Genomic DNA, 27,625 nt, shown 5'->3' with positions numbered 1-27,625 from the left:
CTATCCTTTCTGTAGACGTTGTACTCACCAAATTCCAGTTCTGCATTCCTTATATATCTGTGTGACACCAAGTCTCTGATATCCCAACAATATCTGCCTTTGATGTTTTGAGCAATACCTCAAATTCATCAAATTTATTTACTAAACTCCTAGCATTGGTGTACACGCAAGTATACATGCACCTATTTCTATTCTTAGCTACCCTAACACAACCCATGTGTTTACTTGTACCCCAATGATTCCCAGCAGTCTCTGAAATATCCTGCATCTTGTTTTTCAGGCTTCTGCTCATTCCAATAGAGGCAGTGCAAGAATCTCTTTCACCTCTGCCAGTGGCTACTGTTAATCTATTCGTCTTTGTCTCCCCCCCAAGCTAGCAGTTTTCCGACCCACCTAACACTGCCTCGATAGCATCAGCAAATATTCTTGCACCCTTTCTATTTAAGTGTATCCCATCCCTGTAGAAGCAATCTCTCCTGTTAACAAGTACAGTCCAGGCTGAAAAAAATTCTACCCCTTGAGCCTTGCACAATCTTTCCAGGGCCGAATTGATGAACAAGGCTCTCATCATATACTCCCTCCTATCGTGTCTGGGCAGAATTGCAGACACTTTCAAATTCAACCCTATTTCATGGCTTTTTTTCAACAGTGACCTGTACTTGTTAAGCAATTCTGCCAGTCTCCTACTCTTGATATCATTAGCCTCAACGTGTACAACTATATCACCTTTTGTGCCCTGTCTTTTTTACTCTATTTGCCCCCCCCCCCCCTCACCCCACTTTCATATCACCTTCATAATATATTTGGTTATAAAGTGTTTCTCCATCATTTTGAAAAACATTTAAAAGGTAAAACTATTTTAAAATTGGAATTTTTACCTATTTTCATTTTACACAATGTATTTTCCATTTCCCTGATAACATTCACTGACAATAACCACTTCCTGTGGGACCAGTACACTCTTCCATTGAGTGCCCTTGTGCTGTCTAATGCACAAGTATAGATTCCAGCACTGAGCTGGGGATCTGCTTGTTTTTATTTCTTGGAGGGCATCAATGCTGTTCTTCAGGTTCTCATATAGGCCCATCAGAATGATGAATGTCTTCACAAAAAGTATCGAACACTAAAACATCCACATTGGCAAAAAAGCCAATGTGGATGTTTTTGTCATCCACATGAGTAAAATGGAAAATATATTGTGTAAAACGAAAATAAGCAAAAATTCCAATTTTAAAACATTTTACCTTTTAAATGTTTTTCAAAATGATGGAGAAACTCTTTACAACCAAATATATTATGAAGGTGATATGAAGGAGGTGGGGTAAAGAGTAAAAAAGAGATTCTCTGTCATAAATCTGGCAAGTTGACGGCCATGGATATAGATCTGTTAGCAAAGGGTGCAGAGAAGGGCAACAAAATTAGATGGGGGACACAAAAGAATGCTTTTACAAAGAATTTCTTAACTTGCAATCTCTGTAAACTAGTCATCTGTATATGACATAATTGAAGTGCATAAGAATTTAAAAAAGTTAAGTGAACTAAAGGCATCTTTACTCTTTCTCAGAAAACACACACACATACCCCAGGGACTCACATCTGGTGAGTATGGGCTTGGCACACCCAGGGTCCTCAGCTGGATATCATCATTCTTCTCTTTCTTGGTGATTCCTTTCTACTTCTGACTCTTTTTTTGCTCTCTCTCTCTCTCTCTCTCTCTCTCTCTCTCTCTCAGGGTAACTTGGAAATTTTGTTTTGGCTGGTGCAGCATAAGCCTCAGGCTTCCTTGTACCATATGGCTAATAATAATAATAACACACACACACACACACAGGGATATAAATTTAAATTGAAAAAGGATAGTTGAAGCACAGATGTGTGAATATTTTCTTTTGGCCAGAAAGTGGGTAGTTTGAATAAATTTAAGAAAAAATTAGACAAATTGTTAGAAAAAATGTACAGATGAGTTTTCCCCTTTCTCTCTCCCCATGCTGATGCTGTATAAGCTTGCTTCCTTGCATCATTTGCCACTAATACTAACTTAAAGGAAAAAATCTCTATTAGTTATCATGCAAACAAGAAAAATCCCAGATTCAAATGTTACTATGCAATTATTACAAAGTTGAATTTTAGTAGATTTTGTGTTCTTCAACTCTGTCCACACAGCTGAACTCCCAATACTTAAAAAAAAAGTTTTCTTTGATTACTCTAATGAAAATTACAGAAATCTCCATTAGTTATCATGCAAACAAGTAAAAAATGCAAGAACAAGTATTAAATATTTATAAATATAACCAATAATATAATTCAGATGGATGCATTTTGTTTTGAGCTGCAGAAAATAGAATTTTTTTTACTGACAACTATAGTGTGGAAAAGGGCTGGTCCATGCATACTGCACATTAGCTCTTAGATGAACCCCCCCCTACAGCTCTTAGTTACATATACCATCAATTGTTAAATAACTACCATCTATATAAGTGGAAAACATTCTCTATTGTCACAGTCACCTGTTAGTAATAGGTTTATTTCTGTACGAGAAAATTACCTCTTTTGCTTTACTATACAATGCTGACACTAGATTTATAGTTTCTGCATTAAATGAAAACTTCTAATGTGTAAATGCTGCTGGCTCATCATTTCATTTTTGTTTTTTGAATGGGAGTGTTTTTGGTATGAAGTGTCTTGTTGTGCATGCACCTGCTGATTCAGTAATAATAAATGAGAAAGAAGCAATTCAAGAAGAATTAGAAGAATTTGAATAGCAGGAAATAGGAATGGCATCTAAAGATGAGACCTTTCTCGACATCAGGGCCTCACATCTGGTGAGTATGGGCTTGCACACCCAGGGTCCTGAGCTGGATATCATCATCCTTCTCTTTCTTGGTGATTCCCTTCTACTTCTCTCTCTCTCTCAGGTTAAGTCAGAATTTTTTATTTTTTTTTTGCCTGCTGCAGCATAAGCCTCAGGCTTCCCTGCACAATAATAATAATAATAAAGGGGTGCGATGGCCCAGTGGTTGCGACACTGGACTACCAGCCTAATGGACCCGGGTTCAAGTACTGCCTTGGCGGAAGCGAATGCGGATCCATCACGCCGGGAGGCGGTATAATAATAGTAATAAATTAGAATAATAATAATAAATAAATTAATAGTAATAAAAACTAATAAATAAACATCATGAAAGTTGCTCCAAGGGACCTACCTACCCCAAGGTCAGAGTGCGGCTAAGGCAGACTGTGGTGCCAGCTGGCATCACTCACGAGAACTACCACTGGACATAAGCCGAAGCTAAACAGTCCACCTCCATAGATGGATGATGTCGCAGAGAAATATTAATCATACCGCATCGAGTGTGGCACAGGATAAAGTCACTTGCATTCAGGTCTTAGGCAGAGGGGTCGGTTCGAAAAATCAGAGATGGTCTGCTGAGGAAGACAGTGGAGTGAGTGGCACTGTCCTCCATATGGCTACCACAAGGGAAGGGCAAGACCATCCAGCCCCACCAACTGGAAGTGCTTCCTGTGCTGTTCCCCAGGAAGGGAGAAAATGCCAATGCATGAAGTGGAGCATCGAAATGAATATGAACATCATGCAAGCATACTACGAAATAATGAAGCTGGAAACCGACATAACTTACAAGGCAAGACTACATACCAAGTGGCTGGAATGATTCCCGGATATTCAGGTCAGAGAATAGCGAACCAGATAGCTCCTGCAATCTTCAAAAAATCAAGCAGGACATGAGCGATCAACTATAAAGGATACAGAATACGGAACCAGAAGAGGAAGAACATACCGCCACTGAACCAGAGGAGGAAGAGCAAGAAGAAATATGACCCACAGCAGCTAAAGTGGAAAGAGGAGAGGTCATGATATCCAGAATAGAGGATGGTTAATAGAGACCCTGAAGATCTACAAGGTCAATCTGATAGTGACAAACGTCTTAGCAGAAACAATGAGTGGAAGAAGGCCCTAACAGAATTCGAAGGAATGGATCCCACAAAGACTCACATGATACCGAATAGAACCTTGTGGAGAGTCACAGACCACCTGAATCGGTACATAATACCGCATTACCTTGACAACAATGGTGCAACACTGGAGGCCATCCACACAGCCATGTATTGTGCTGCAGCAGCAGCCACGAGGATTAATGGAAGAAAAGTGAGAAACCAGGAGCAGAAGAACCGAAAACAGAAGGAACCACCAGCTTGGAAAAGAAGACTTCAGCAGTAGATAGAAGGATTAAGAGTCAAGATAGGCCAATTGACTCAGTACCAACGGGACAATAGGAGTAAGAAATTAACTGGAAATGTGAAGAGCATCCTAAAGAGAGACAGCGTCAACAGCAAACATGAGACAAAAAAAAAATCAGAGAATAGGAGAGTACTTGGACACATTGAGGAAGAACCTCCTTGCACTCAGCAAAAGACTACGCTGAAAGAGGGCTCCCAGAGGAAAATAAACAACCGAATCTTTGATGAGGCTTTTACAGGAATCTCAGAGAAGACGGGAAAAAAGGGGACCACCCAAGAAGAAGAATATGATGATTGAGGAGTTCTGGGGAAACATGGAGCAGGGAAGTAAGGCATAACAGCCGAGCCACCTGGATAGAACTAGAACGCAAGAAAACCTAGGATGTACAAGAAATGAGAGGGTGGGAGATTCGGGAAGAAGTAAAATAGATGATCAAGAACTCTCACAACTGGTGAACTCCAGGAATAGATAACGTCCACAACTACTGATACAAGAAGCTCACTTGCACACACAAACACCTGGCAGAGCAGTTCACCTGAATGATAAGGCACCCAGAGACAATCCTGAGGTTTCTCACTCAAGGAATCACATCTGAAGCCTAAAGACGAAGATACATGAAACCCGGCGAAATATAGGCCAATCATCTGCCTCCGAACAATGTACAAGATCCTGACCAGCTGCACAACCAGGACGATATCAGACCACTTGGACAGCCAGAACATAACGGCCGAACAGCAGAAAGGATGCAAGGAGAAATTAACCATAGATGCCGTGGTTATGGAAAAAGCTTACAAGAAGCGGCGCAACATGTACACAGCTTACATCGATTACCGCAAGGCCTTCGACTCAGTGCCTCATAGCTGGTTAATAGAGACCCTGAAGATCTACAAGGTCAATCTGATAGTGACAAACTTCTTAGGAGAAACGATGGCGAAATGTTGTACAACCATTAAGGTCGAAAACATCACAACCAGGCCAGTTCCCATCAGGAGAGGAATCTTTCAGGGAGATGCCCTGAGCCCTTTGTGGTTCTGTCTGGATTTTAGCAAGTACGGATATACTTTTAAAGAAGGAAGAAAGAACCTGTACACCCTCACCCACCTGATGTACATGGATGACATCAAGCTCTACGAGGGAACCGAGAAGCACCTCCAGATCACAGAATTTAGCAATGATATTAGGATGGAATTTGGTCTAGACAAATGCAAGACCCACGGATTGCACCAGGGAAAATTAGTCAATCGAAATAACCAGCTGCAGACTGGTAAAGAGATCGAAGCCATGGCAACGGGAGAGGCATACAAAATACTTGGGGATGATGCAGGCTCAGCAGTTACAGCACAAAGGAATTAAGGCCTTCCTGACCAAAAAATACCATCAGAGACCCAGAGGCCTGCTGAAAGCAAAGCTGAACGGAGGGAGCACAGTTAAAGCCATAAACACCTATGCAGTCCCAGTGCTAACATACTCCTTCGGTGTCATAAATTGGACTAACACTGAGCTGGAGGATATCACGAGAAAGACAATGATGACCAAGAGCCGCCAACACCACCAGAAATCTGCCGTGGACAAACTGACAACTGCCCGGGAAGAAGGAGGAAGGGGCCTGATAGACCTCATTGAGCAACAAAAGACAGCGATAGTTAACCTGAAGGATTACTTCCAGAAACACACAGTAGCACTCCACCAGGCCATAAGGAAGACAGACAAGTGGTATACTCCACTCAACCTAAGTGAGGAGCCCCCAACCAGGAGGTACAAACGAAGATAGAAAGATGGGCAGAGAAGACACTCCATGGCAGACATTACAATGATCTCCATCAAGATCACAAAGATAAAACTGCTTCCCAAGCATGGCTCACGAGCGGGACGCTCTTCCGCGAGACTGAAGGATTCATGCTCGCCATCCAAGACCAGGTAATCAACAACAGGAACTATAGAAAATACATCGTCAAGGAGCCCGGAGTGTCCCATGACACTCCGGGCTCCTTGACAATGACACGTGTTGACGATGCCACTTGGCCTCAGAAACGATCCGACACATCACCGTGGGATGCAAGGTGATCACCCAGACTGAGTATATACTCATAGACACGACCAGGTAGCCAGGATAATACATCAGAAGCTAGCAAGGGAATACCAGTTGATCGAATAAAGTGTACCGTATTACATGTACGAATCCCAGGCAGTACTAGAGACCCCAAACTACAAGCTGTACTGGGACCATGACATAATAACAGATAGGACAATCCCGCACAACAGACCGGACATAACCCTTGTGGACAAGAAGGAAAAGGCTATCTATCTGATTGACATAGCGGTACTCAACACTGGCAACCTGCAGAAAACCTACGGGGAAAAATTCAGGAAGTACACGAACCTAAGATAGGAGATCTAAGAGATGTGGCATATGCAACAAGTAACGACCATCCCAATCATCTTGTCAACCACAGGTATAGTGCCAAAGATCCTACATAACAGCCTAGCAACAATAGCCAGCCAATACCTACAAGGAACTTCAGAAAGTCGCAATCCTGAACACCTGTAGGATAGTCAGAGAGTTCCTCGACCAACAGTAACACCAGACATAACAACAACTACCCTGTGTATTTGGTAGCAATACCCGTCACGAGGTGGAACCCCCAATCAGGGAGAAATAATATAAGAGCAATAATAATAATAATAATCTCACTGTCCAGGCTGACCCTATTTCCTTCATTATACAATTTGTAAAATTAAATGATATACTTTACTCCCTCCACCTTAGACTACTGCCTGTCAGAGATGTCTTTTGAAATTTTTCTATTCGTCAACAGGATTTGAACTTGGACCTCTCCAAACCAGTGACATTTACAGAGGGCAACAGACCTTACAGAGCTAAATAAGGAAGCATGAGAAAGTTACAAATTATTAAGTGATCACATATGAGAACATAATGAGATATGGAACAGCACTACAAATTGGATAAGAAAAGCAAAAGTTGAGCCTATTCTATCTGTAGTATGATGTGTCAATAATGTATCTGTCATATGGCAACTTAACAGATGGTCATCAAAACCAAGAGTTTAAAAATAACTCAATTCTAGATCAGGATTTAATATATTTTCTGATCATAAGTGTAAATACGATTATTTTTATACAATATTCTCTCTGCGTTATTGTTTTTTTTTTTTTTTTTTTGTAGTTAATTAAAATTCCTTTAGCTTTCAACTGGGATTAATTTGAAACTTGTTGTAATACAAGATATATTTGGCAGCCTCTACTGCAAATAACAAATAGAACAAAAAAGCAGTTTTAAATTTAGGGTGCTAACCATGATGGTGCTAGCCTTGGCAAATACCGCTACTATTTTTTGATGCAAATTAATGGCATTAAAAATATATGACTAACTTGTTCGGCTAAAATGTATAGGAGCAAGAATTGACAAAAAAAAAAAAAAAAAAAGTTATTCTACCCCATTTTATACTGTGCAAGATGTATCATAAATTTAAACAATTACAAATTTTGAAAAAAAAAAAAAAACAAACAAAAAACCCCCACTTTAATACAAATATAACAGCACACGGATGGTTTGATTAAAATAAAGTACTCTATCTAAATAATATCAATGCTAATTTTAATTGCTTTACCATCTGAAGATACATTTTCCCACTCTGGATTTGGAAAATCATACTGTCCTGCTCTGATCCTTTTTTTCATACCGGGAGAGATTGCTAGACCATGATGACTATAGAATGGTGGAAATCCACATAACCTAAATATAGAAAATAAGATTAAAATTAAAAGACTGACAATAGGAAGGTTGTGAAACATGTAAATGAATAAGAACATATTCATATACAGATTTTTTTAGTATTCTGAAAAGAAGCAAATATAAATACACACATATATAAATAAATTTTCGGTCACTATCAATGCACTGCAGGATGGAGGCTGCCTCAACACACAGAGTAGTAAGATAGTGTGGACACTCTCATAGGCAATAATGTTAATTCCTTTTACATGTTAAAATGCATAGAAAGTGGAACCACCATTGTATGAACATAGAAACAGGCCAGAACACTGCAGAGTTCCTGGAGAATTTTTTACAGTTTTGTAATTGCGATGGACAATATGTCAATTCACAATTAATTATTATTCCAATATGGTAAAAAAAAAAAAAAAAAAAAAAAAAATACTATGAAAGATGGAAGAATAGCGAAATATAAACATAAGTAAAGATTTCGAGAAGAATATAATAATGGCTATATTAGCCATGTAGTAATAAAAGGTTTCAGTACAGTGAGACGTGCACCTGCTATAATTACCTACACGAACCCAGTAGTGTGTATATAAAATTCTTGATAAGGGTTAAATAAGTAATATTTTAAAATATTACTTATTTGACCTTGACTTCATAAATCTACATGTGGTCACTTTGACTAATCTCAACTCTTGTTTAAGGTTTCGATGTAATAACTGAACTCCCTTTGACTTCAGTTTTAATTTTTATTTAATTCTTTTCCTTCATTTATTTATTATTTTAAGCCTGGCATTCTATTAAGCGAACACTGCATCATTTAACTGCTAACCAGAGCCACTAATAATTTTTTTTTTTTTTTTGTAATACTGAACAAAAATACAAAGCATCTGGAATCAACGAAAAATTTGGAAGACAATTCTCTGTGACTAAATTTTAACTGCTTTATTGCTGAGTTAGTTATTTTCTTTAACAAAAGTAATTTAGCATTCCTTCATTTAGATCAATATTTATTTGAGTCTGCATTACAACAAAAAAAAAAAAAAACACAAATATCACACTTGATAATCAAAATTCTTTTAATTCATGAAGTTTCACATTACATATGAAAGATATTATGTCGCATTTTAGGGCAAAAGCATCAAGTTGCGTAGTGAGGTAACATGCTTACAAGTTAGTGCAAATGCATCAGATCTGCTCGCAGCCAACTACTAAACGGTCCTTGAGATTGTCACAGATATTCTCTCAGATTTACCAGACAAGCTGTACTTGCTACCTGGGAGTCTAAAACGCCGATAAAACTGATATTAGGGTGACATCAAGTCAAGTGGACCCCATTTTGGCAAAGTCAGGACAGTCCGTGACAGCCAAATCCTCTGCTTACACTTTCACGATTGTGGGACTGTTAATAATCCCGGGTATAATTTCCATGCACAAGCACACGGTGGGTGACCACCCAGGTGTGAACCAATGTAAGCAGGGGTCGAGGTGTGGCACCCACACCACATGGAGGAATGCTGCCCCTCTGTGTTACCAGAGAATACTAGGTGGTAGATGACTCTCATCAACCGGTACAATTCCACCACTTTGCTTATTGGAGGCTTGAAGTGGTTGAACCCATATTTAGTCTCCAGAGCTAAGTTCCAGTTAACAATTCCCCATCTCTTCCATCATGTTATGATGAACATCATGGAGAGATTCAATCTTCCTTACATTTCGAAGGTACAGCTCTAAAACGGTGTTCGCAGTCCTGCTGCAAGTTAGTACACCAGACCGAACCTATTGGTAACTCTTTAGGAGGCTTCTGTATCAGCTAGTGTATAATCTTGCTACCTCTACTCTGCCAGATAGTGACTGGAGGGAGTCCGAGTAGTGTGTATGCGGGGAGCATTGTCAAGGCCACATTATGTCACGGATCTGGGTATATTCTTACCAAGTGTACACCATATCCAAAAATTTCATTACTTCATACAGCATGTCCCCCCCCCACTTTTTTTACTTATCTGCGAAAAGATCTCAACCTCCCAAACACTTCCTAGTTTATTTCACAAATGTACATGGTTTCAATTCTAATCTCAGCGATGTCCATTTCACTTGCAATCTGCCAAACCTCATGTACCTTTTCTGATAGAATCTCAGTTATCGGTTGATTCGAACACTACTCATCTCAGTTGCCCAAATTATTCGCTGTATGATTCCTTTTGACTCAAAGGTGGTACCTTGTGCATATGTGCATTCCGATATTCACTGTCAGAGACTTGGTAATTTGGAATCTCCTCGTTTCGATCTTCTCTGGCTTAAAATCTCTCTACCTCATTGTGTCAAATTCATGTGGTGTCTCAACCCTTCTCCCAACTCCACTAATTACTTGGAGCTCTTTGACTTCCTCTCTTTGCAACTTGACTTTCTTCAGTCCAACTTTCCTAACAGTGAGGTAATTTTCCTTGGTGACTTTAAATGTTCACAACTCCAGCTGGCTTCCGTTTTCTAGTCACACCGACCCAGCTGGTCGAGATGCTGAGGATTACTAATGACCTTGCACAGATTGTTCATTTACCTACAAGAATACTGGACAATCCTAACCATGCAGACAACACGCTTAATCTTTTTCTCACAAACAACCCTTCTAAGTACACGGTCGAAGTGAGTGGTTCTTTAGGCACCTCAGATCACAACTTGGTGATTGTCTCTTCTCCAATGGAGCCTTTATCTCATGGCTATTCCCAACCTCGTATGGTTTGGCATTACAAGAATGCAGAATGGTATGACCTGCGAGATTTCTTTTCTTCCTTTCCTTGGTCGAATTACTGTTTCAAAACTTCTGATAACGTTTGCTCAGATCGTGTCAGTGAAATTATTCTTGTAGGAATAGAATCCTTTATTCCATATTCCACTTTAAAATCTCATCCTTTACCTTGATTTTCCAATAAATGTGCTAAGGATGTTCAAGAGAAGAATGTTGCATATCGTAATTGGCTTGTTTCTAATTCTTCAGTTTCATTTTCTGCCTACACCAAAGCTCGCAACAATTGTAAAGTAGTTATTAATCAGTCCAAAGTAGATTTTGAACAGGCTAAGAGTAGAAAACTTGCTTCTTGCCCTAATGATAGCCGAGCATTCTGGTCTCTTGCCAAAGCTATTGGCCGCAACTTTTGCCCATCTCTGCTCCCACCTCTGTCCAAACCAGATGGTTCTGTTGTCACTTCAGCCAAGGATAAAACTGACCTGCTAGCATCCCATTTTTCTTCCAACTCATGTATTAATGACCTTGGTAAAACACACCACCATTCCCAACATGCTCCATTCAATGCCTCCTTTGGTCTTCCTTCAAAAGGATGTAAGAAGGATTTTGATGAATCTTGATGCTAAGAAAGCTCCAGATCCTGATGGTATTTCTCCATTTGTTCTCAAAACCTGTGCTCCTGAACCTACTCCTGTTCTTTGCCGACTTTTTCACTTTCTTATTCCAAAGGTGTTTTTCCTTCTGCTTTGAAATTTGCTCATATCCAGCCAGTTCCCAAAAAAGGGTGACAAATCCAATTATCCAAACATCAAATTATCGTCCCATTGCAATTACTTCTACTCTTTCTAAAGTAATGGAGAAATCAATTAACTGCCATCTCTTAAACTACCTAGAAACCTTCAGTCTGATCAATGATCGCCAGTATGGATTCCATCAGTGTCGAACCACTGGCGATATTCTGGCTTATTTTACCCATTTATGGACAAATTCAATGGAAAAGTTCGGGGAAAACAAGCAGTTGCTCTTGATATCTCAAAGGCTTTCGATCGTGTTTGGCATAAAGGTCTCCTAAACAAGCTTCCATCTTATGGTTTGCCAACTGTTTTCTGCAATTGTTTATCCAGTTTTCTCTCTGATCGCTCACTGAGGGTGATGGTAGATGGCTCTCTGTCTTCTAGCTTCTCCAGTAATGCCGGTGTCCCCCCAAGGGGTTCAGTTCTCTCCCCCACTCTTTTCCTCTTGTATATTAATGACCTTCTTCCATTGACTGGAAATCCTATCCATAGCTTTGCCGATGATAGCACATTGCATTCCACTTTCCATTTTGAGAAATCTTGTCCTGCTCAATCAACTTCTCGAATATCTGCTAACAATTCCTTAAATGCCAATCTCCAGGTAATTCTCCAGTGGGGCAAAGACAACCTAGTTGATTTCAATCCTTCTAAAACTAAGTCTTGTCTTATATCTCGCAAAAAGGATTCTTCTGCTCCTATGCTTATCTTTGGTGACACTCCGATTTCTAGGCAAAATGATATATCTCTTTTGGGGATTACCCTGAATTCTAATCTCTCTTGGCACAAGCACATTGCAAACATTTCTTCCTCTGCATCTAAAAAACTTGGTTTTCTCTTTCGCTCTCGGCATTACTTTCCTTCCAAACAGTTGTTCACTCTGTACAAATCGCAAATCCGCCCTACCATGGAATACTGTTCCTACATCTGGGGCGGTGCCCCCCAAATCTCTCTCAGGTTTCTAGATTCCATTCAGAAGAGGGCAGTTAGATTAATTAATGACTCATCTCTAACAGAGTCTCTCCACTTGCTGTCTCATAGATGTACTGTTTCTGCTGCATGCCTTTTCTACAGATACTTCCATGGGCACTGTTCTGAATTGACTTCTATAATTCCCGTGCTCTCTCTCTCTCTCTCTCTCTTTCAAAACAATCCGAACATGGCCACCACCAGCCAACATCCATTTACTACCCAACTTCAAACTCACAGAACCAACTTTTCATCTTCCTCGTTTATTCATTCAACTGCCGTTTGCTGGAATAGCCTTCCTTCATATGTATTTCCTGAAAATTACAGTTTGCAGAACATTAAGTTTAATGTCAACAAATATCTTCTTTTATCCTCTCAACCTCCAACGCAAGCACGGTACTAAGTACTATAGGTTCTAATACCTCTCGTGTTTGAGGTTTTCATAAAAAAAAAAAAATAGTTATAAGATTGGCATCATCATGTATATCTCATATTGTGAATACCTTCACAATGAGTTGCCTTGATATTGCACTACCTCGAATAAGTAACTCTTAACCATAGGAGAAGACTTGCTATTTATTCTCAGTGGATGCCACTGCCCAGACGGCACCGTTTTGGAGCTGATTGGCTGTTTTTCGGTGGGTGGGCAGGCACAATGGTGTTGCAATGACGGCAAGGCAGTTGCAAAGTATAACTCCACAATATGAGAGATGCCTGATGATGTGTAGAAATTTGAATTAAGCCGCATTTTAGGGCAAAATGCCTCAAGTTGCATAGTGAGTTAACATGCTTACAAGTTAATGCAAATGTATCAGACCTGCTCGAAGCTAACTACTAAATAATTATTACTGGCATATGAGACATACATAATGATTCCAACCTTATAACTATATAGTACTTAGCTGCGAGCAGATCTGATGCATTTGCATTAACTTGTAAGCATGTTAACTCACTACACAACTTGAAGCTGCGTAAAATATGACGTAATTCATCAAATTACAGACCAACAGGAATCTCTCATATTGTGCAGTTATACTTCGCACCTGCCTTGCCATCATTTCAGCACCAGGGTGCCTGCCCACCTACCGAAGAAGAGCCAATCAGCTCCGAAACGGTACCATCTGGGTAGTGGCATCAGCTGAGAATAAGTAACAATAGTCTTCTCCTATGGTGAAGAGTTACTTTTTCGAGGTAGTGCAATATCATGGCAACTCGTTGTGAAGGTATTCACAATATGAGATATACATAATGATGCCAATCTTATAACTATTTAGTACACTGGTGTGCAAAATTTAAGGACCAGTCAGGTTTTCACCTGTAGCTTCTCATAGGAGTGGCCTGGATATGGGAAAAGCATACCAAAGAAACCACGTGAGGTACAGAAATGATGAAGGAAACAACATCGACACAACAACGGAAACAAAATGGTACAGAGGGACTTTATTCAAAAATGGCAACATAGCACTGGCTGCCATGATACAGATGCATCACTGCCAAAGATGGAACAAGTTTGGTTTGGTTTGGGTTTTATTGGCGCATCAGCAACTGAGGCTATAATGCGCCAAGATGGAACAAAGGGAAGAGGTGGTCCTCAGTAGAAGATATGGCCACCCCTAATGTCGATTCAGGCTTTGCACTGCCTGTCCATACTTTGAACAATAGTGTTGATAAGTTCTTGTGTTAACATTGTCTATTCCTCTGTCAGCACCATCTTCAGCTGGTGAACATTTTCTGGTGGGTGTGGAAGTGCCGCTAGGTGTCTCCCCACAGCGTCCCATATGTGTTCGATGGGATTTAGATCGGGCAGGCTAATCCATACGAACAATGTCCTCACTTTCCAAAAGCATATCAACAGCTGCAGTGCAATGGGGTGTTGCATTATCAACCATAAACATGAACTCGAGGCCAATGGCACCTCGGAACAGATGCATGTGGGGAAGGTTTGGTTTGTTTTTTTTTTTTTTTTTTTTTTTTTAGGAGCATTGACAACTAAGGCCATATTGCTCTGGGGATATGTGGTGGTCATTCCCTGACCTTTCTGCATCCTCCGTATCTGGTGGTCATGGGCTCGAACCCCGGTCTAATCAAGAAGCGTGTGTTACGCACTGCTGCTTCTGACCACCTGGCTGTGGAGGCACCCCATGGGGAAGGATTGCGCCCAGTACAGTAGCATGCATCGGTTAATAGTACCACCTTCCAGTATCTGGAGTTGTGTACGTCCATCCAAGATAATGCCTCCCCAGACGAGAACACCGTGACTGCCATATCGATCCCTTTCAGTAATGTTTGCGGGGTGATACCGTGTGCCAACCTCTTGCTAGATTAGCTGATGTTCAGAATCGCTGCTGAGACTGAATCTACTCCCACCAGTAAAGATTTTGTGGTTGTAACCTCTAAATAAATTATTAATAATAGTAATAATAAAGAACTGTGTAACAGGCTTTAATACAATCCTTGATTTCATAAACTGTAAAGATGCTATGACATATATTCCATGCTGTTACTGAGAAATAAGCTTTGCTTCCTTTGCTAATACAAATATCAATATCTTTCTTACAACTCTAGCATCAAAATTCAAATAATTTTGATGCTAGAGTTGTAAGAAAGATAGTGATAAAGACTCTGAAACATGCTTATGACTTTCTTGTTGACAGTTCGTTAGACTGAAACAAGTGGAAGCTGTCATCTAGTAATATCTATAAATATAAATTATTTAATTATTCAATAAACTATTACTTCAATTAATATCAAGGCACTATTCATAGTAATTAATGTAATAAGTTATGAATTAGTTATTAATCAGCTATTCAGTAGTTTTTTTTTTTTTTTTAAGATTAAATATTTCCAGTTCTATCAATTATGATAAATTACCTTAAATGTTCTTACGGAAATCGGTAGAATTGCACTCCAGATTTGTTACAAAAAAAACGCTTATTTCTGTCCATGATGTTAATACAGAACTACACAAATAATTATAATAGTAAAAAAAAGCAATGTAAATCAAACTTGCTATACTCAATGAACACTAATCAAATCCAAATACAGTAACGACTTTATTAGCATTGGGCATGTGCGTTAGTACTCGGTGGGTTTTGTTGGCTGCGTTAGTTCCATGTTCATACAATGATGGCACTGGGAGTAATTGAGCAAGTGACTACTCTGTGCTTCAACAGCCGTGTTGAGGGAATGGACCATAATCTACCACACTGGTCCAGTGTGGATTGGCAGATCAACTGTATTTAGCAGCCATGGGGCTTGAAATGCAATCTGCTCAAAGAGTATGTGCTACTGCAGCCCTGCTCCTGATCACTATGGATGCACGTGTGCGCACACATTCAAAAAATATTTGTATTCACCCAGAAGTAGTTGTGATAGAAAGAAAAATTTTTTTATTTTATTTGATACCTTAAAATCTCTATAGCAACCACACAAATTCTGAAAATTTTTTTTTTTTTTTTTTTTGTTTTCCCTTTGCAGTGCTGAATGAAGTGAATAGTCACAATGGATAAAATGAAATACAAATCAGGGATTTAGTTCCTCTTTCTGCAAGAGAAAACACCCTAAACAACCCATGAAGAAATGGTCGCTCATTATGGTGAAGACTGCCCAGGTTATAGTGTTGCTGTACATTGGTATAAACAATTCATATGTAGAAGAACTGTAGTGCATCATAAAGAAATCCCAGGATGAACAGCAACTGTAACAGAAGAGCGTTATGCAAGCATTGAGGTATTAATCCTGCAAGATCGCCATATTAGCATCACAGAACTAACTGCTGAGCTGCAAATTAGTGTAAGATCTGTGGAGAACATCATCCATCAACAGTCGCATAAGAGTACAGTGACTGCTAGATGGGTTTGCAGACTTCTGACCCCATTACCAGAAGAAGAAGGGAAGGGCACAATGTGGACATGAAACATTATTGATATGCCAGAAAATGCAAGAGGAGTTTTTTTTTTTTCATGACTAGTCACCATGGATGAAACTTGGATCCATCACTATGCTCCCAAAACTAAACAAATATCAAAACAATGGAAGCATACTGAATCACCACCTCCAAAAAGGCAAAGGGGCAACCAAGTGCTGGGCAAGGTGATGCTGTCATATTTTTGGGATCAGCATGGTAATACTAACAGATTACCATGCTGATCACAAAAATACCCAAGTATTTTTCAAACCATCTCGTAAAGCTATGTGCTGCTACAAAAGAATAAAATTAGAGAAAACTGTCAAAAGATGTGTGCCTGCTCCACACCAATGCCCCTGCATTCCTTGCATGCTGCAGTGATATGTGCCCAGATATGTGCATAGTTGTGATAAAAGGTTGAAACAAACACCATGTGTGACTATGTTGAAAAATTGTAATACATGGCGTTTCAACTTTCTATCACAACTACTTCTAGGTGAATACAAATCTTTTTTTAATACACCCCCTTTGTGCATATATACACATATATTATTCATTATGGTAGATTCTTGTTATAGGTAAATTACATTAATAAGTGCAAAAAAGTCTAAAAAAAAGCACAAAGTATTGGGTAAATCACTTATCTTCTTTAATCTTGTACTATAGATTAATGCAGTAATGAACACAACTGGGAATATAATTGGAAATAATTTTTGGCAGAGAGCAGGTTTGTTTGTTTTGTTTGTTTGTTTGTTTCGGAATTTATTGGGCGCATCGGCAACTATGGCCATAGTGCGCCATGCATATGGTAACTATGCATGTAATTTCTTTTCAAATAGAGAAAATGGAAAGAAGGGACCAAAAAGTTTTTCTAACTAAAGGAGGTGATATACTTTAATTATCTTGAGAAAATTATAAATGCTTGAGACATTTGTTTCGTTGTTTAAAATTGAGGTAAGTGTAGGATCTTTTGTTGTGGCTGAAGTGCAAAGCATCTGGCGTTCTCTTGTATATTTTGTGCATTCGACCAGAATGTGTTTCACTGTGAGCATTGTATTACAGTGATGACATTGAGGGGGTATCTCTCCTCTTAAAAGATAACCATGAGTTACATTTGTATGTCCTATTCGCAGACGAGCCAATATTACCTCCTGGTGTCGGATTGAACTGAAGCTGGAAGGCCATCGCTCAAGGTTTGGCTTGATACTTCGAAGTTTATTGTTTGGCTGATTTTCCCATAATAACTGCCATTGGCGCGTGCATTTTTCATGGATTATTGGTCGATAGTCTTGATGAGGCACTTTCCACTTGTTCTCAGATGAAAGGTGAGCTAATTTGGCAGCATTGTCCGCTAGTTCATTTCCAGGAATTGCCATATGTCCTGGGACCCAGCAGAAGTGTATGTTTTTCCCAAGTACTGATAAGGTATGCAGAGAGTTGACTATTCTTTCCACGACTGGGTGGGTCATGTTCATTGTGTTTTTTAGTGCTTGAAGGGCACTTAAGGAATCTGTGAAAATAATGCTGTTGTTAATATCGGAAGACTCGATATGATTCAGTGCAACCTGAATTGCTATTAGTTCTGCGGAAAATATACTGAACTCACGTGATAACTGATAAGCTAATGTGATGTTTGGGAAAACTGCGGCGATTCCAACGTGGACATCATTCTTTGATCCATCAGTATGTACTATGGAAAAGCTAGGAAACTGGTTCACTACTGCATGGTATAGCTGCAAGAAATTTTCTCTATGCAATGTAGATTTATTCCATTCATGTAGATGTAAGTCACATGAGGGCGGAATGATATTCCAAGGAGCAAGAGAGGATGGGAGGCTATGTGCCACATTGTCTAAGGTTAGATTTAGTTCTTCTAAGAGGTGTTTTATTCTCATGCCCAAAGGACGATTAACATTAGGGCGGTTTTGGTATAACCTGGTGTGCTGTGATGAAAAAAGTATCTGCCAATTTGGGTGTTCTGGCATAGATCTAATTTTATAGGCGTAACGTAGTATCAGTTGTTGTCGCCTGATCGAAAGAGGAGGTTCGTGTGCTTCAGCATATAAGCTATGTATTGGAGACGTGCGATATGCTCCTAATGCAATCCGTATGCCACTATGATAGATAGGGTCAAGCCAGCGAAGGGCACTAGGTCTTGCTGAACTATAGACTTGTGCTCCGTAGTCAAGTTTTGATCTTATTAATGCTCTATATAGCCGTAATAAAGTAAGGCGATCAGCTCCCCAATTAGTTGCAGAGAGAACCCGGATGATATTTAGTTTTTGTTGACATGAGTTTCTTAGTCTTTTGATATGCTCAACAAAGGTGAGTTTCTGGTCTAAAGTGATTCCTAAGAACCGTATGCTCGGTTGAACTGCTATTGGTTGGCGATTCAGTTCTAGCTCTGGATTGGGATGGAGTTTTCGTTGGCGGCAAAAATGGATGCAAAATGTTTTTTCCGGACAAAGTTGAAATCCATTAGTCTGAGCCCATGAACAGATCTTATTTATTGCCCCTTGCAACTGTCTCTCAATAGTATTCATGTTTTTTGCATGACACCAAATACTCAGGTCGTCTACAAACAGTGCTTTATCAATAGTGTTTGGAATTTGTCCGGCAATGGTGTTTATTGCAATTATAAAAAGTGAAGCACTGAGTACAGAGCCTTGAGGAACTCCTTCTTCTTGGGAAAATACTTGGGACAGTGAGGTTTTGAATCGAACCTGGAATGTACGCTTGCATAGGAAATTCTGTATGAAAATCGGGAGGTGACCCCGAAGTCCATGACGATGTAATTCACGGAGTATTCCATACTTCCACGTGGAATCATAGGCCTTACTGATGTCAAAGCAGACTAACACATGGTGTTCCGATCTGAGGAATGCATTTCGGATGGAATTTTCTAGTCTGACTAGTATATCTAGTGTAGATCTGTTTTGTCTGACACCGTATTGTGCAGAATGTAGGAGATTGAGATTTTCAAGGTACCAGATCAGTCGGCGGTTCACCATCTTTTCGAGAGTTTTGCAAATGCAGCTGGTCAAGGCAATTGGTCTATAATGAGTGGGATTTGTAGGGTCTTTACCTGGTTTAGGGAAGGCAAGGACTGTGGCACGATGCCATTGATTAGGGAATTTATCTTCCAGGAAGAGTCTATTGAATAGATGAAGAAGTAACTGTAATGATTCGGTACTAAGTTTCTGAATCATGAAATAGTGAATATTATCTGGTCCTACAGCACTGCGTCTAGATGTTGACAAGGCTCTGTGTAATTCGTGAATGGTAAAAGGTAAGTTGTATTGTTCATCTCCTTTTGAAGAGAAGTTTAACTTTTGTTTTTCTAAACTTGTTTTTAATCTTCTGAAAGTCGGTGTATAACTTTCTATTGCTGATGTTTTTGCAAAGGTTTCGCCCAGTATATTGGCAATTTCAGCAGGATCATTTACATACTGCCCTCTCCATTCCATGATGGGTAGAGGTATCGTTTTATATTTGCCACTCATTTTTCTGATTGCTTTCCAAATTTTATGTGTAGGCGTTGTTTGATTAATAGTTGAAGTGAATCGGATCCAAGCAGCCTTTTTATTGCAGCGTCTGACATATCTCGCTCTTGCTCTAGCGCGCTTATATTGAATGAGATTGGTTGTAGTTGGACTCCGGCGAAAAGAATTCCAAGCTTTGCTTTGCTCTTTTTTAGCCACAAGGCATTCATGACTCCACCAGGTTTTTGGATGAATCGGTAATTTAGATGAGGATTTCGGGATAGTTTGTTCTGCTGCATGTAATATCGTTTTTGTGACATAGTCAACTGCTTCATCAGTTGTGGAATTTTGGATTATTTCGGAATCAAGCTTAGTTAATTTTTTATAGGACTGCCAATCTGCTTTTTCAGTGAGCCAATGTGGAATTTTAGTAGGATGATGAGAAGGCTTATTAAGTAGTTCAATTATTATGGGGAAATGATCGCTATGTAGCGGATCGTTGTTTATCGTCCACTTTAGAATAGGATATAAGGTTGCTGAACAGATAGACAAGTCTATTGAAGTGCTTGTTCCTGAAGGAAGGTGAACGTATGTTGGTGAACCGTCATTTAGAAGAAGGAGGTTGTTATAGTCTAGGCACTGTTCAATTAGTTTTCCTCTTTGGTCGATGTTGTTGTTACCCCATAGAGTGTGATGACCATTTAAGTCTCCCAAAATGAGGAAAGGCGTTGGGAGTTGGGCTATAAGATTGTTGAGATCATTTTGTTGGAAGGTATAGCTTGGTGGGATGTATAAGGAGCAGATTGTCATATGGATGTCAGCTGCCACACGGACTGCTACTGCCTCTAGGGGAGAGTTCAGTGAGACCTGTTTGGTAGCAATATGTTGGTTTGTTAAAATGGCTACACCACCATGTGCAATATTCCCATTGGTTCTGTCTTTTCTAATAATGTTGTAACGAGACAGTTTTGGTGTATTTTGGGGTTTTAAATACGTCTCTTGAAGGCAGAGACATATTGGTGAGTACTTACAAGAAAGATCATATAGGTCATCGATATTGGCACGGAATCCACGACAATTCCACTGTATTATTCTGTGCATTATTTATCTCTTATTAGGCTTTCTGAGCGTTTTCGGGTTGCTGAAGTTTTCTGTTTTTCACTTTTGCTTTTATCTTTTTTTGGGAAGGAAGGCCTTTCGGTGTCCATGTCTTCTTCAACAAAAATTTGAAGAACAGGGTCATCTGCTGATTTTTCTTCAGTGTCCATTTGTTGTTGGTGACTAGAAGTTAGGATATGTTTTTCTTTGGGTCCTTGATCCGGACTCTGGACATTTTCTTGTGGTATGGTAATTGGTGTATTTACTGCTTGGGTTTGAGTTGCACTGTACAAAGATTTTACGTAATTTGAGAAAGACTGTTTTGGGGATACTGTTAGTTCAGTTTGCGATCCGGTTGATTGGAATTTTTTGATGGCTTGGGCATACGTAGGTCTGTCTGCATGAGTTGGTGGTGAGATGATTCTTTTTGCTTCTTGGTAAGAAACATTATGCTCAGTTTTATATTTCTGGATAAGTTTCTCACTTTTCCAGCGCTCGCATATTCTGGCATAAGCGGGATGATCTTTCTTGCAATTTGGACATACTGATTGAGGAGCATTACAGTTTTCGCAATCATGTTCGATTGAGCCACACTTTGCGCAAGTAGGGGTTCCCCGGCAAGCTGTTTGGGAATGTCCATACTTCTGGCATCGGAAACACCGTAGCGGGTTTGGGACATACGGTCTGACATTACATACCAGATATCCGGCCTTAATGGATGATGGACGATTCGGTGTGTTAAAGGTCAAGATCAGATTGCGGGTAGGGATCAGATTACCATCTTTTCTCGTGGAGATTCTCTTGACATGAATAACTCCTTGTTCTTTCAGTTCTTCTAGCATTTCTTCTTCAGTTACATCTAGTAAGTCCCAGTTTGAGATCACTCCTTTAGAGGTGTTTAGTGATCTGTGGGGTGTTACAGTTACTGGGAGACCTGCAAAGTAATTTGTTTTCAGAAGTCGCTCAGAATGTTTGGTATTAGACATCTCTATGAGAAGATCTCCTGATCTGAGTCTTTTTACGGATTTCGGAGATCCTGCTTTACTTTCCAATTCCTTTTGAATTCTAAAGGGAGAAAGTTTGCCAACTGCATTCTCACCAGTTGAATGGATGATCAGATAGGTTGGAATTGGATATGTCTCTGGCTCAGTTTTTTGGCGCTTTGCCGTTCCTGCTGTGGAACTGTCTTTCTTTTTTGACATCTGGGTTGCGTCTGGCAGCCCAGACAAGTCTGAGTTTGATTTACTCATGATATGCTCTTTTTGGCCCCGGGAGATTGTCTTTTTCTCCCAGGTTACCAGCCCCGCCACGTGGAGGCAAGAGCGGTGCCGCCTAGTGACCCAAGCGAAGAAAAGGGTTAGTAATAACTAAAAATAAAAAGAGGGATTAAAGAAAGGTGGTTGTCCTTTCTAGGTTATAGTATTTGAATATATCTATTTAATTATAATATTCAGGAGTTATCGGACTTTCGAAACTCAGGAATAACGTATTTACAATTAAGCGTACTAGATAATCACTCTGGAAAGGCGCTGTGGTCACTAATATCGCTTGGCACTCGGGGCCGCAGAGAGCAGGACTGTTTGGGGATTATATTCATTATCTGCAAGAAAAGCTTAAGATAGTACCAATGTTCAGTATGAGATGTATGTATATATTTACAAACTATACAACCAAAAGTATTGAGATGCTCAGTAGTTGCAAATAGGGCATTTAATTCATAAATCAAAAACTAATACACAGTGGGGGAGAACTTTTGCTGTATGGCAGCCTTCACCCTCCTGGGCATATTTTTTACCAACTTCTAGTAGGTATTAGCCATAATTCATTTCTTCCACCTGCTCAGAGACAGTTTTGGCCACCTCCCATTTGGTACTCTGATTCCACAAGTGCTTAATGGGGTTAAGGTCTGAGCTCTGAACTAATCAGTCCAACTTTTCAATGTCACTGTTGCCTCTCTGCACAGCCCTTCAAAAAATCTCACCATGTTAGAATAACTAAATAGCCAAATTTTTTAATAATGTAAAAAAAAAAAAAAAAATGCACTCTTCACCCCAGCCACTGTGACAGTTACAGGTTGTTGGTTTAAATTTCTATTTATAGAGGAGCTTACAACTTTATTTTAATAATTTTATTGCATCTGATATATACAAATGAAAATTAACAATAGATAATGCAATTTGCATTAGGTAACCTTTCTGGGTTTCTACATATCTGCCATAATCAACTCATCTGGTATAAATTGTTTAGTAACCTGTTGCTAGCTGTCCAATGTCACATGTTCAAGAACTTTTCCCAAAGACTTGTTTTCTCTTGTTTAATGTATTTCCAGGATTGCTAGTTATTCCAAATATACAAAATTGGATCCATTTCTTATGCATATAAATAATACCCTTAAACGCAATATAAAGGTCAAGAGGTATTGTCCCTGCCAAGCTTTGAATGGCATTTGTTGAAGCCGCTCTTGGGGCTTTAAAATTTTTAGCAACATTGATCTTTGTAGTGACCAGAGTATCAGTTGTATTTTATATTTTATACCCTATGGCACCAAACTCCGGCTGCATAAGATATTATAGGGAGAAATATTACTCGATAATATAGAGATAGTATTTTTTGTTAAAGCCCCACTCTGTCTGTGAGATCCTAATTATTGAAGCTGTGAAGTTCTTAATCTTACCAGATAAGTTGTTTACATTTGACTAAGGTGAGCCGATTGTTAAGCAGAATTCCTAAATATTTTATTTCTGATACATATGGAATTTTGAGGCATGTAATAGTAGTTTAGAGGGTCTGTTGTAATCAAAATGCTTTCTAAATATTATTAATTTAGACTTAGTAACTGAACCTTTTAAGTTAGTTAACTGTAGCACAATCCATCAAATCATCTAGAATAAATTGGGTTTGCTGTTCTAAAATCTGATGAGATCAGCCAGATACAGAGGATAGACAGGAGAGAAAGGAATGAAGGTTTATGTACAGAAAGGATATATGGATCGGCCAGATGTACAGAAACGATAGACAGGATAGGAATGGTGGAGGGGTTATGCTGTTAAGCAGTGCATCCAGTTGATATGGGTGGCCAGTGAAATGTTGAATCAGTTTGGTATGACATAAGCACTGGAAAAGCAAAAATGAGAGTAGGAGTGTGCTATAGGCCTAATGACTCTGAAGAGTGCAATGAATAGCCGTACAGAGAAATAGAGTGGGCCAGTAAATCAGAATGCCTTATAATGGGAGATTTTAACTTTCGAGATAGATATTGATTGGAATTTGTGGATTGGTCACTTGCACACTAGCAGGACTTTGTGGATTTATTGGATGATTGTTTTCTAAAGCAGCATGTTTGAGAGGCAACGAGAGAGAGAGAGAGAGAGAGAGAGAGAGAGGGAGAGTGAGATATTCTTGATCTGATTATCGGAAGTGGTTATTCAGGCATCAAATCAGTGTACCGATTTAGGATTTACTTAAATATGTAACTACCATCAGGGTTGATGGTAGTTACATATTTAAGTAATTGTGTGCAGTGGGACCAACTGATGATGCTACCAACAGCAAATTCTAAATGGGAAGTATTCAGGGAAGTAACCAAAGAAGCTACTACGTTTTTCATACCAATAAAGAAATACTGTTCAAGGTTTAGGCCTAAGTGGATGTCAGATGAACTAATGAGACTTATTGTTGTTTAAGGGTTTTAAGACAAGGGCATCAAAGGCCAATATGTGTCGTTATAGGTTTTTTTTTTAAATGTATATCAATTTTTTCTAGATTCGTTTGTCAAAGCAGATTTGCCGAATAAAATTAAACAGTTCATTGAGATTTGCAGAGTTATCTAAAATCTGTTGAGGGTAAGTGGATTCTGATTATTGCACAGACTCGGGAAGCAAAGAAATATGGAATTTCTGAATCAAGGGCATACTAAAAGGATGTGTTTCACTGTAAGCTGAACTTGGCATTGAAAACAGAGAGGGAGATTTTCGTTAGCTAGTAGATGATAATGCGTAAGGTGAGTGTGGCCAATTCGTAGTCTGGCAAGTATTACTTCTTCTCTGCGACTTTCCCTGATGCCTTAGTTCCATAATTGTGTATTCAATTTTATTTTTTTTTTGCAGTTTATTATTGGTTTGATTTCTCCATATCTGGACCCATTCATCCTCACTTGCTCTAATAATAACTGGTCTGAAATCAGTGTATGGGACAATCATTGCTTTTTTTTGACCGTTCTTTAGTTGACTTTGCTGCATTATCTGCTTTTTCATTGCCTTCTATTCTGGAGTGTCCTGGAATCCAGCAAAGAATTATTTCAGAGTGTTTTTTGACAGAGTTTGATTAGAAAGCCAATTTCTTGTAGAATGGGATGACGAGAGTGATTTTTGCCCTGTATGGCTAAGATAGCACCGAGCGAATCAGAATATATTAGGACAGAAAGTGATAATCAATGTCTATCCCATTGAGGTAAAGGCACATTTGTACTTTCTTCAATTTTATTGAGATCAATTTGCCACTTCTGTGTTATTTCTTGAAGACATATCCCAGCAGGCCTGAGTTGATTAGGCTTGGATTCATAGAGTGTCGTCCAAAGAGGTTGGCTGAGGTATACGCAAAAGGATGATATGGTGAGCTTCTTATTTGGCAGAGTAGGCTTTTTTTCCTTTTTTTTTTTTTTTTTTTTCGTTAGTTGTTGGTGCATTGGCTTCTGTGGCCATAATGCACCTCCCAAAGTTTTTGCATTTATTCTGATCCAAGCCCGAGGTGGGATTCGAACATGCAACCTTTGGGTTGCCAGGCAGGCACTTTACCCACCTGGCTAGCATGGTCGGCAAGTAGGCTTTGTCTTCTAAGATAAAGTGGAGGGTCAAGTGCTTCCACGTACAAACTCCGAACTGGCGAGGTTCTGAAAGCACCTAGAGAAGATCGAAGAGCACTGTGCTGGATGGTGCTCAGAGATTGTAAGATGCTCTTTTTAGCTGAAGCACATACTACAGCTCCATAATCTAATCGTGACCGGATTAGAGCACGATATAAATTCAGTAATGACTGCCTGTCAGCACCACAAGATGTTGAGGATACTGCACAAAGGATGTTTAATTTCTGGAGGCATGTAGTTCGCAGGTAGGTTATATGTTTGTGAAAATCTGGTTTGGTGTTTAAAATCAAACCCAATAGTCTTATTGAATCTGTCATCGGTATTTTTGTGCCTTTCAGTTGCAATTTACAGAAGTGTATTGCTGTAGTCCTCCCCTTGGTTAATCGATAGTCATTGCATTTTGTCCAAGTTTCAATTTTAATTATTGCTAATTGTAGTTGTCTTTCAACGGTAGCCATGCTTGAGGATTGACAGGAAATAGCAAGTTCATCTGCATACGTATAAGTTTCCACTGTAGGTGGGATGTCTCGAGTAATGCCACTGGTTCGTAAAGCAAAAAGTGCGGCACTTAAAATAGATCCTTGAGGTATTCCTTCTTCTTGTGTGTGAATTGTGGACAGCTCATTCTGGAATCGTACTTGAAAGGTCCTCAGATGGAGAAAATTCTGAATGAAACAAGGCAGGTTACTTCTCAGTCCAAAGTTGTTTAAGTCTTGGAGGATTCCATATCTTCAGGTGTCAAATGCTTTGGTATTTTTCAAAAGTTATCATCACCACCATGTGTTGTTTTTTAACAAAAGCATTTTGAGCATGAGCTTCTACTTTAATGTGGACATCAGTTGTAGACCTGTTATGGTGGAAACCAAATTGGTGCAGCATTATAGCATCTTGAGCTTCAATAATCCAGACTAGTCTCCTGTGAACCATCTTTTCTATTATCTTTCCTAAACAGTTGGTCAAAGATATAGGATGATAACTGTTAGGGGAGGTAGTATCTTTCCCGGGTTTTGCTATGGGTACCACTATTGACTGATGACATGTATCAGGGTAAACATTCTCTTCAAAGATTCTGTTGTAAAATTTTAATAGTAGATTTTGAGTTGGAGTTGAGGTGGCGAAGCATTATGTAATAAATGCCATCTGGTTCAGCAGAACTATTTTGAGAATTCTGGAGAGCTTCATTGAGTTCAGTTATAGTGAACGGAAGGTTATAAGGATATGATTGATTTGTATTGAAGTTAATTTTATACTTTTCCATAGATGTTTTTGTGCATCTAAATGAGTCTTCATAAGTCAGAGGATGAAGTGGTAGCAAATGTTTCAGCTAATGCCTCAGCAATATCAGTCATAGAAAAAATATCCATTCCTTTCCAAGACAGGATTGGGGCCGAAGTTTGTTGATACTTTCCACTGAGGATATGGATCTTTCTCCAGATTATTCTGGGGTCAGTGTTTCTGCAGGTGGTGGAAGTGAATCAAATCCATGCATCCTGTTTTGCTTTTCTTCGAATTCAGTGTGCTTCAGTTTTCTGACGTTTATAGTTGATTAGGTTCTCCATTGTAGCATTTCGGCGAAAAATGTTCCAAGCTTTATTTTTCTTTCTTTTAGCAAGAAAGCAATCTCTTGTCCACCGACCATTATATCTTTGTTTGGTAATGTTTGCTTTTGGTATTGCACTTGCAGCAGCTCCAAGTAGTTCTCCTACTATATGCCTAGTGACATTATTAATAGATGTAGTGAGGATCAAGTGACTATCAAATTGGATTATTTTAGAAA

At 39.3% G+C, this 27,625-nt stretch overlaps 1 protein-coding gene across 2 annotated transcripts in view; it reads right to left on the bottom strand.

Moving 5' to 3' along the window:
* The window catches only part of LOC150086870 (MAP kinase-activated protein kinase 2-like), a 197,501-nt gene that overhangs the window by 41,913 nt on the left and 127,963 nt on the right, over positions 1-27,625 (bottom strand). For both annotated transcript variants that reach the window (XM_090371638.1, XM_090371637.1), the window contains exon 7: positions 7,888-8,012. In XM_090371638.1, the coding sequence (XP_090227764.1) occupies positions 7,888-8,012 (125 nt within the window). The remainder of the gene's footprint in view (positions 1-7,887; positions 8,013-27,625) is intronic.

Source organism: Mastigoproctus giganteus, chromosome 4 (genome assembly GCF_048544385.1).
Source record: "Mastigoproctus giganteus isolate SK-2022 chromosome 4, ASM4854438v1, whole genome shotgun sequence".
NCBI classification, from domain to species: domain Eukaryota; kingdom Metazoa; phylum Arthropoda; class Arachnida; order Uropygi; family Thelyphonidae; genus Mastigoproctus; species Mastigoproctus giganteus.
This window is presented reverse-complemented; position numbering and strand designations above follow the sequence as displayed.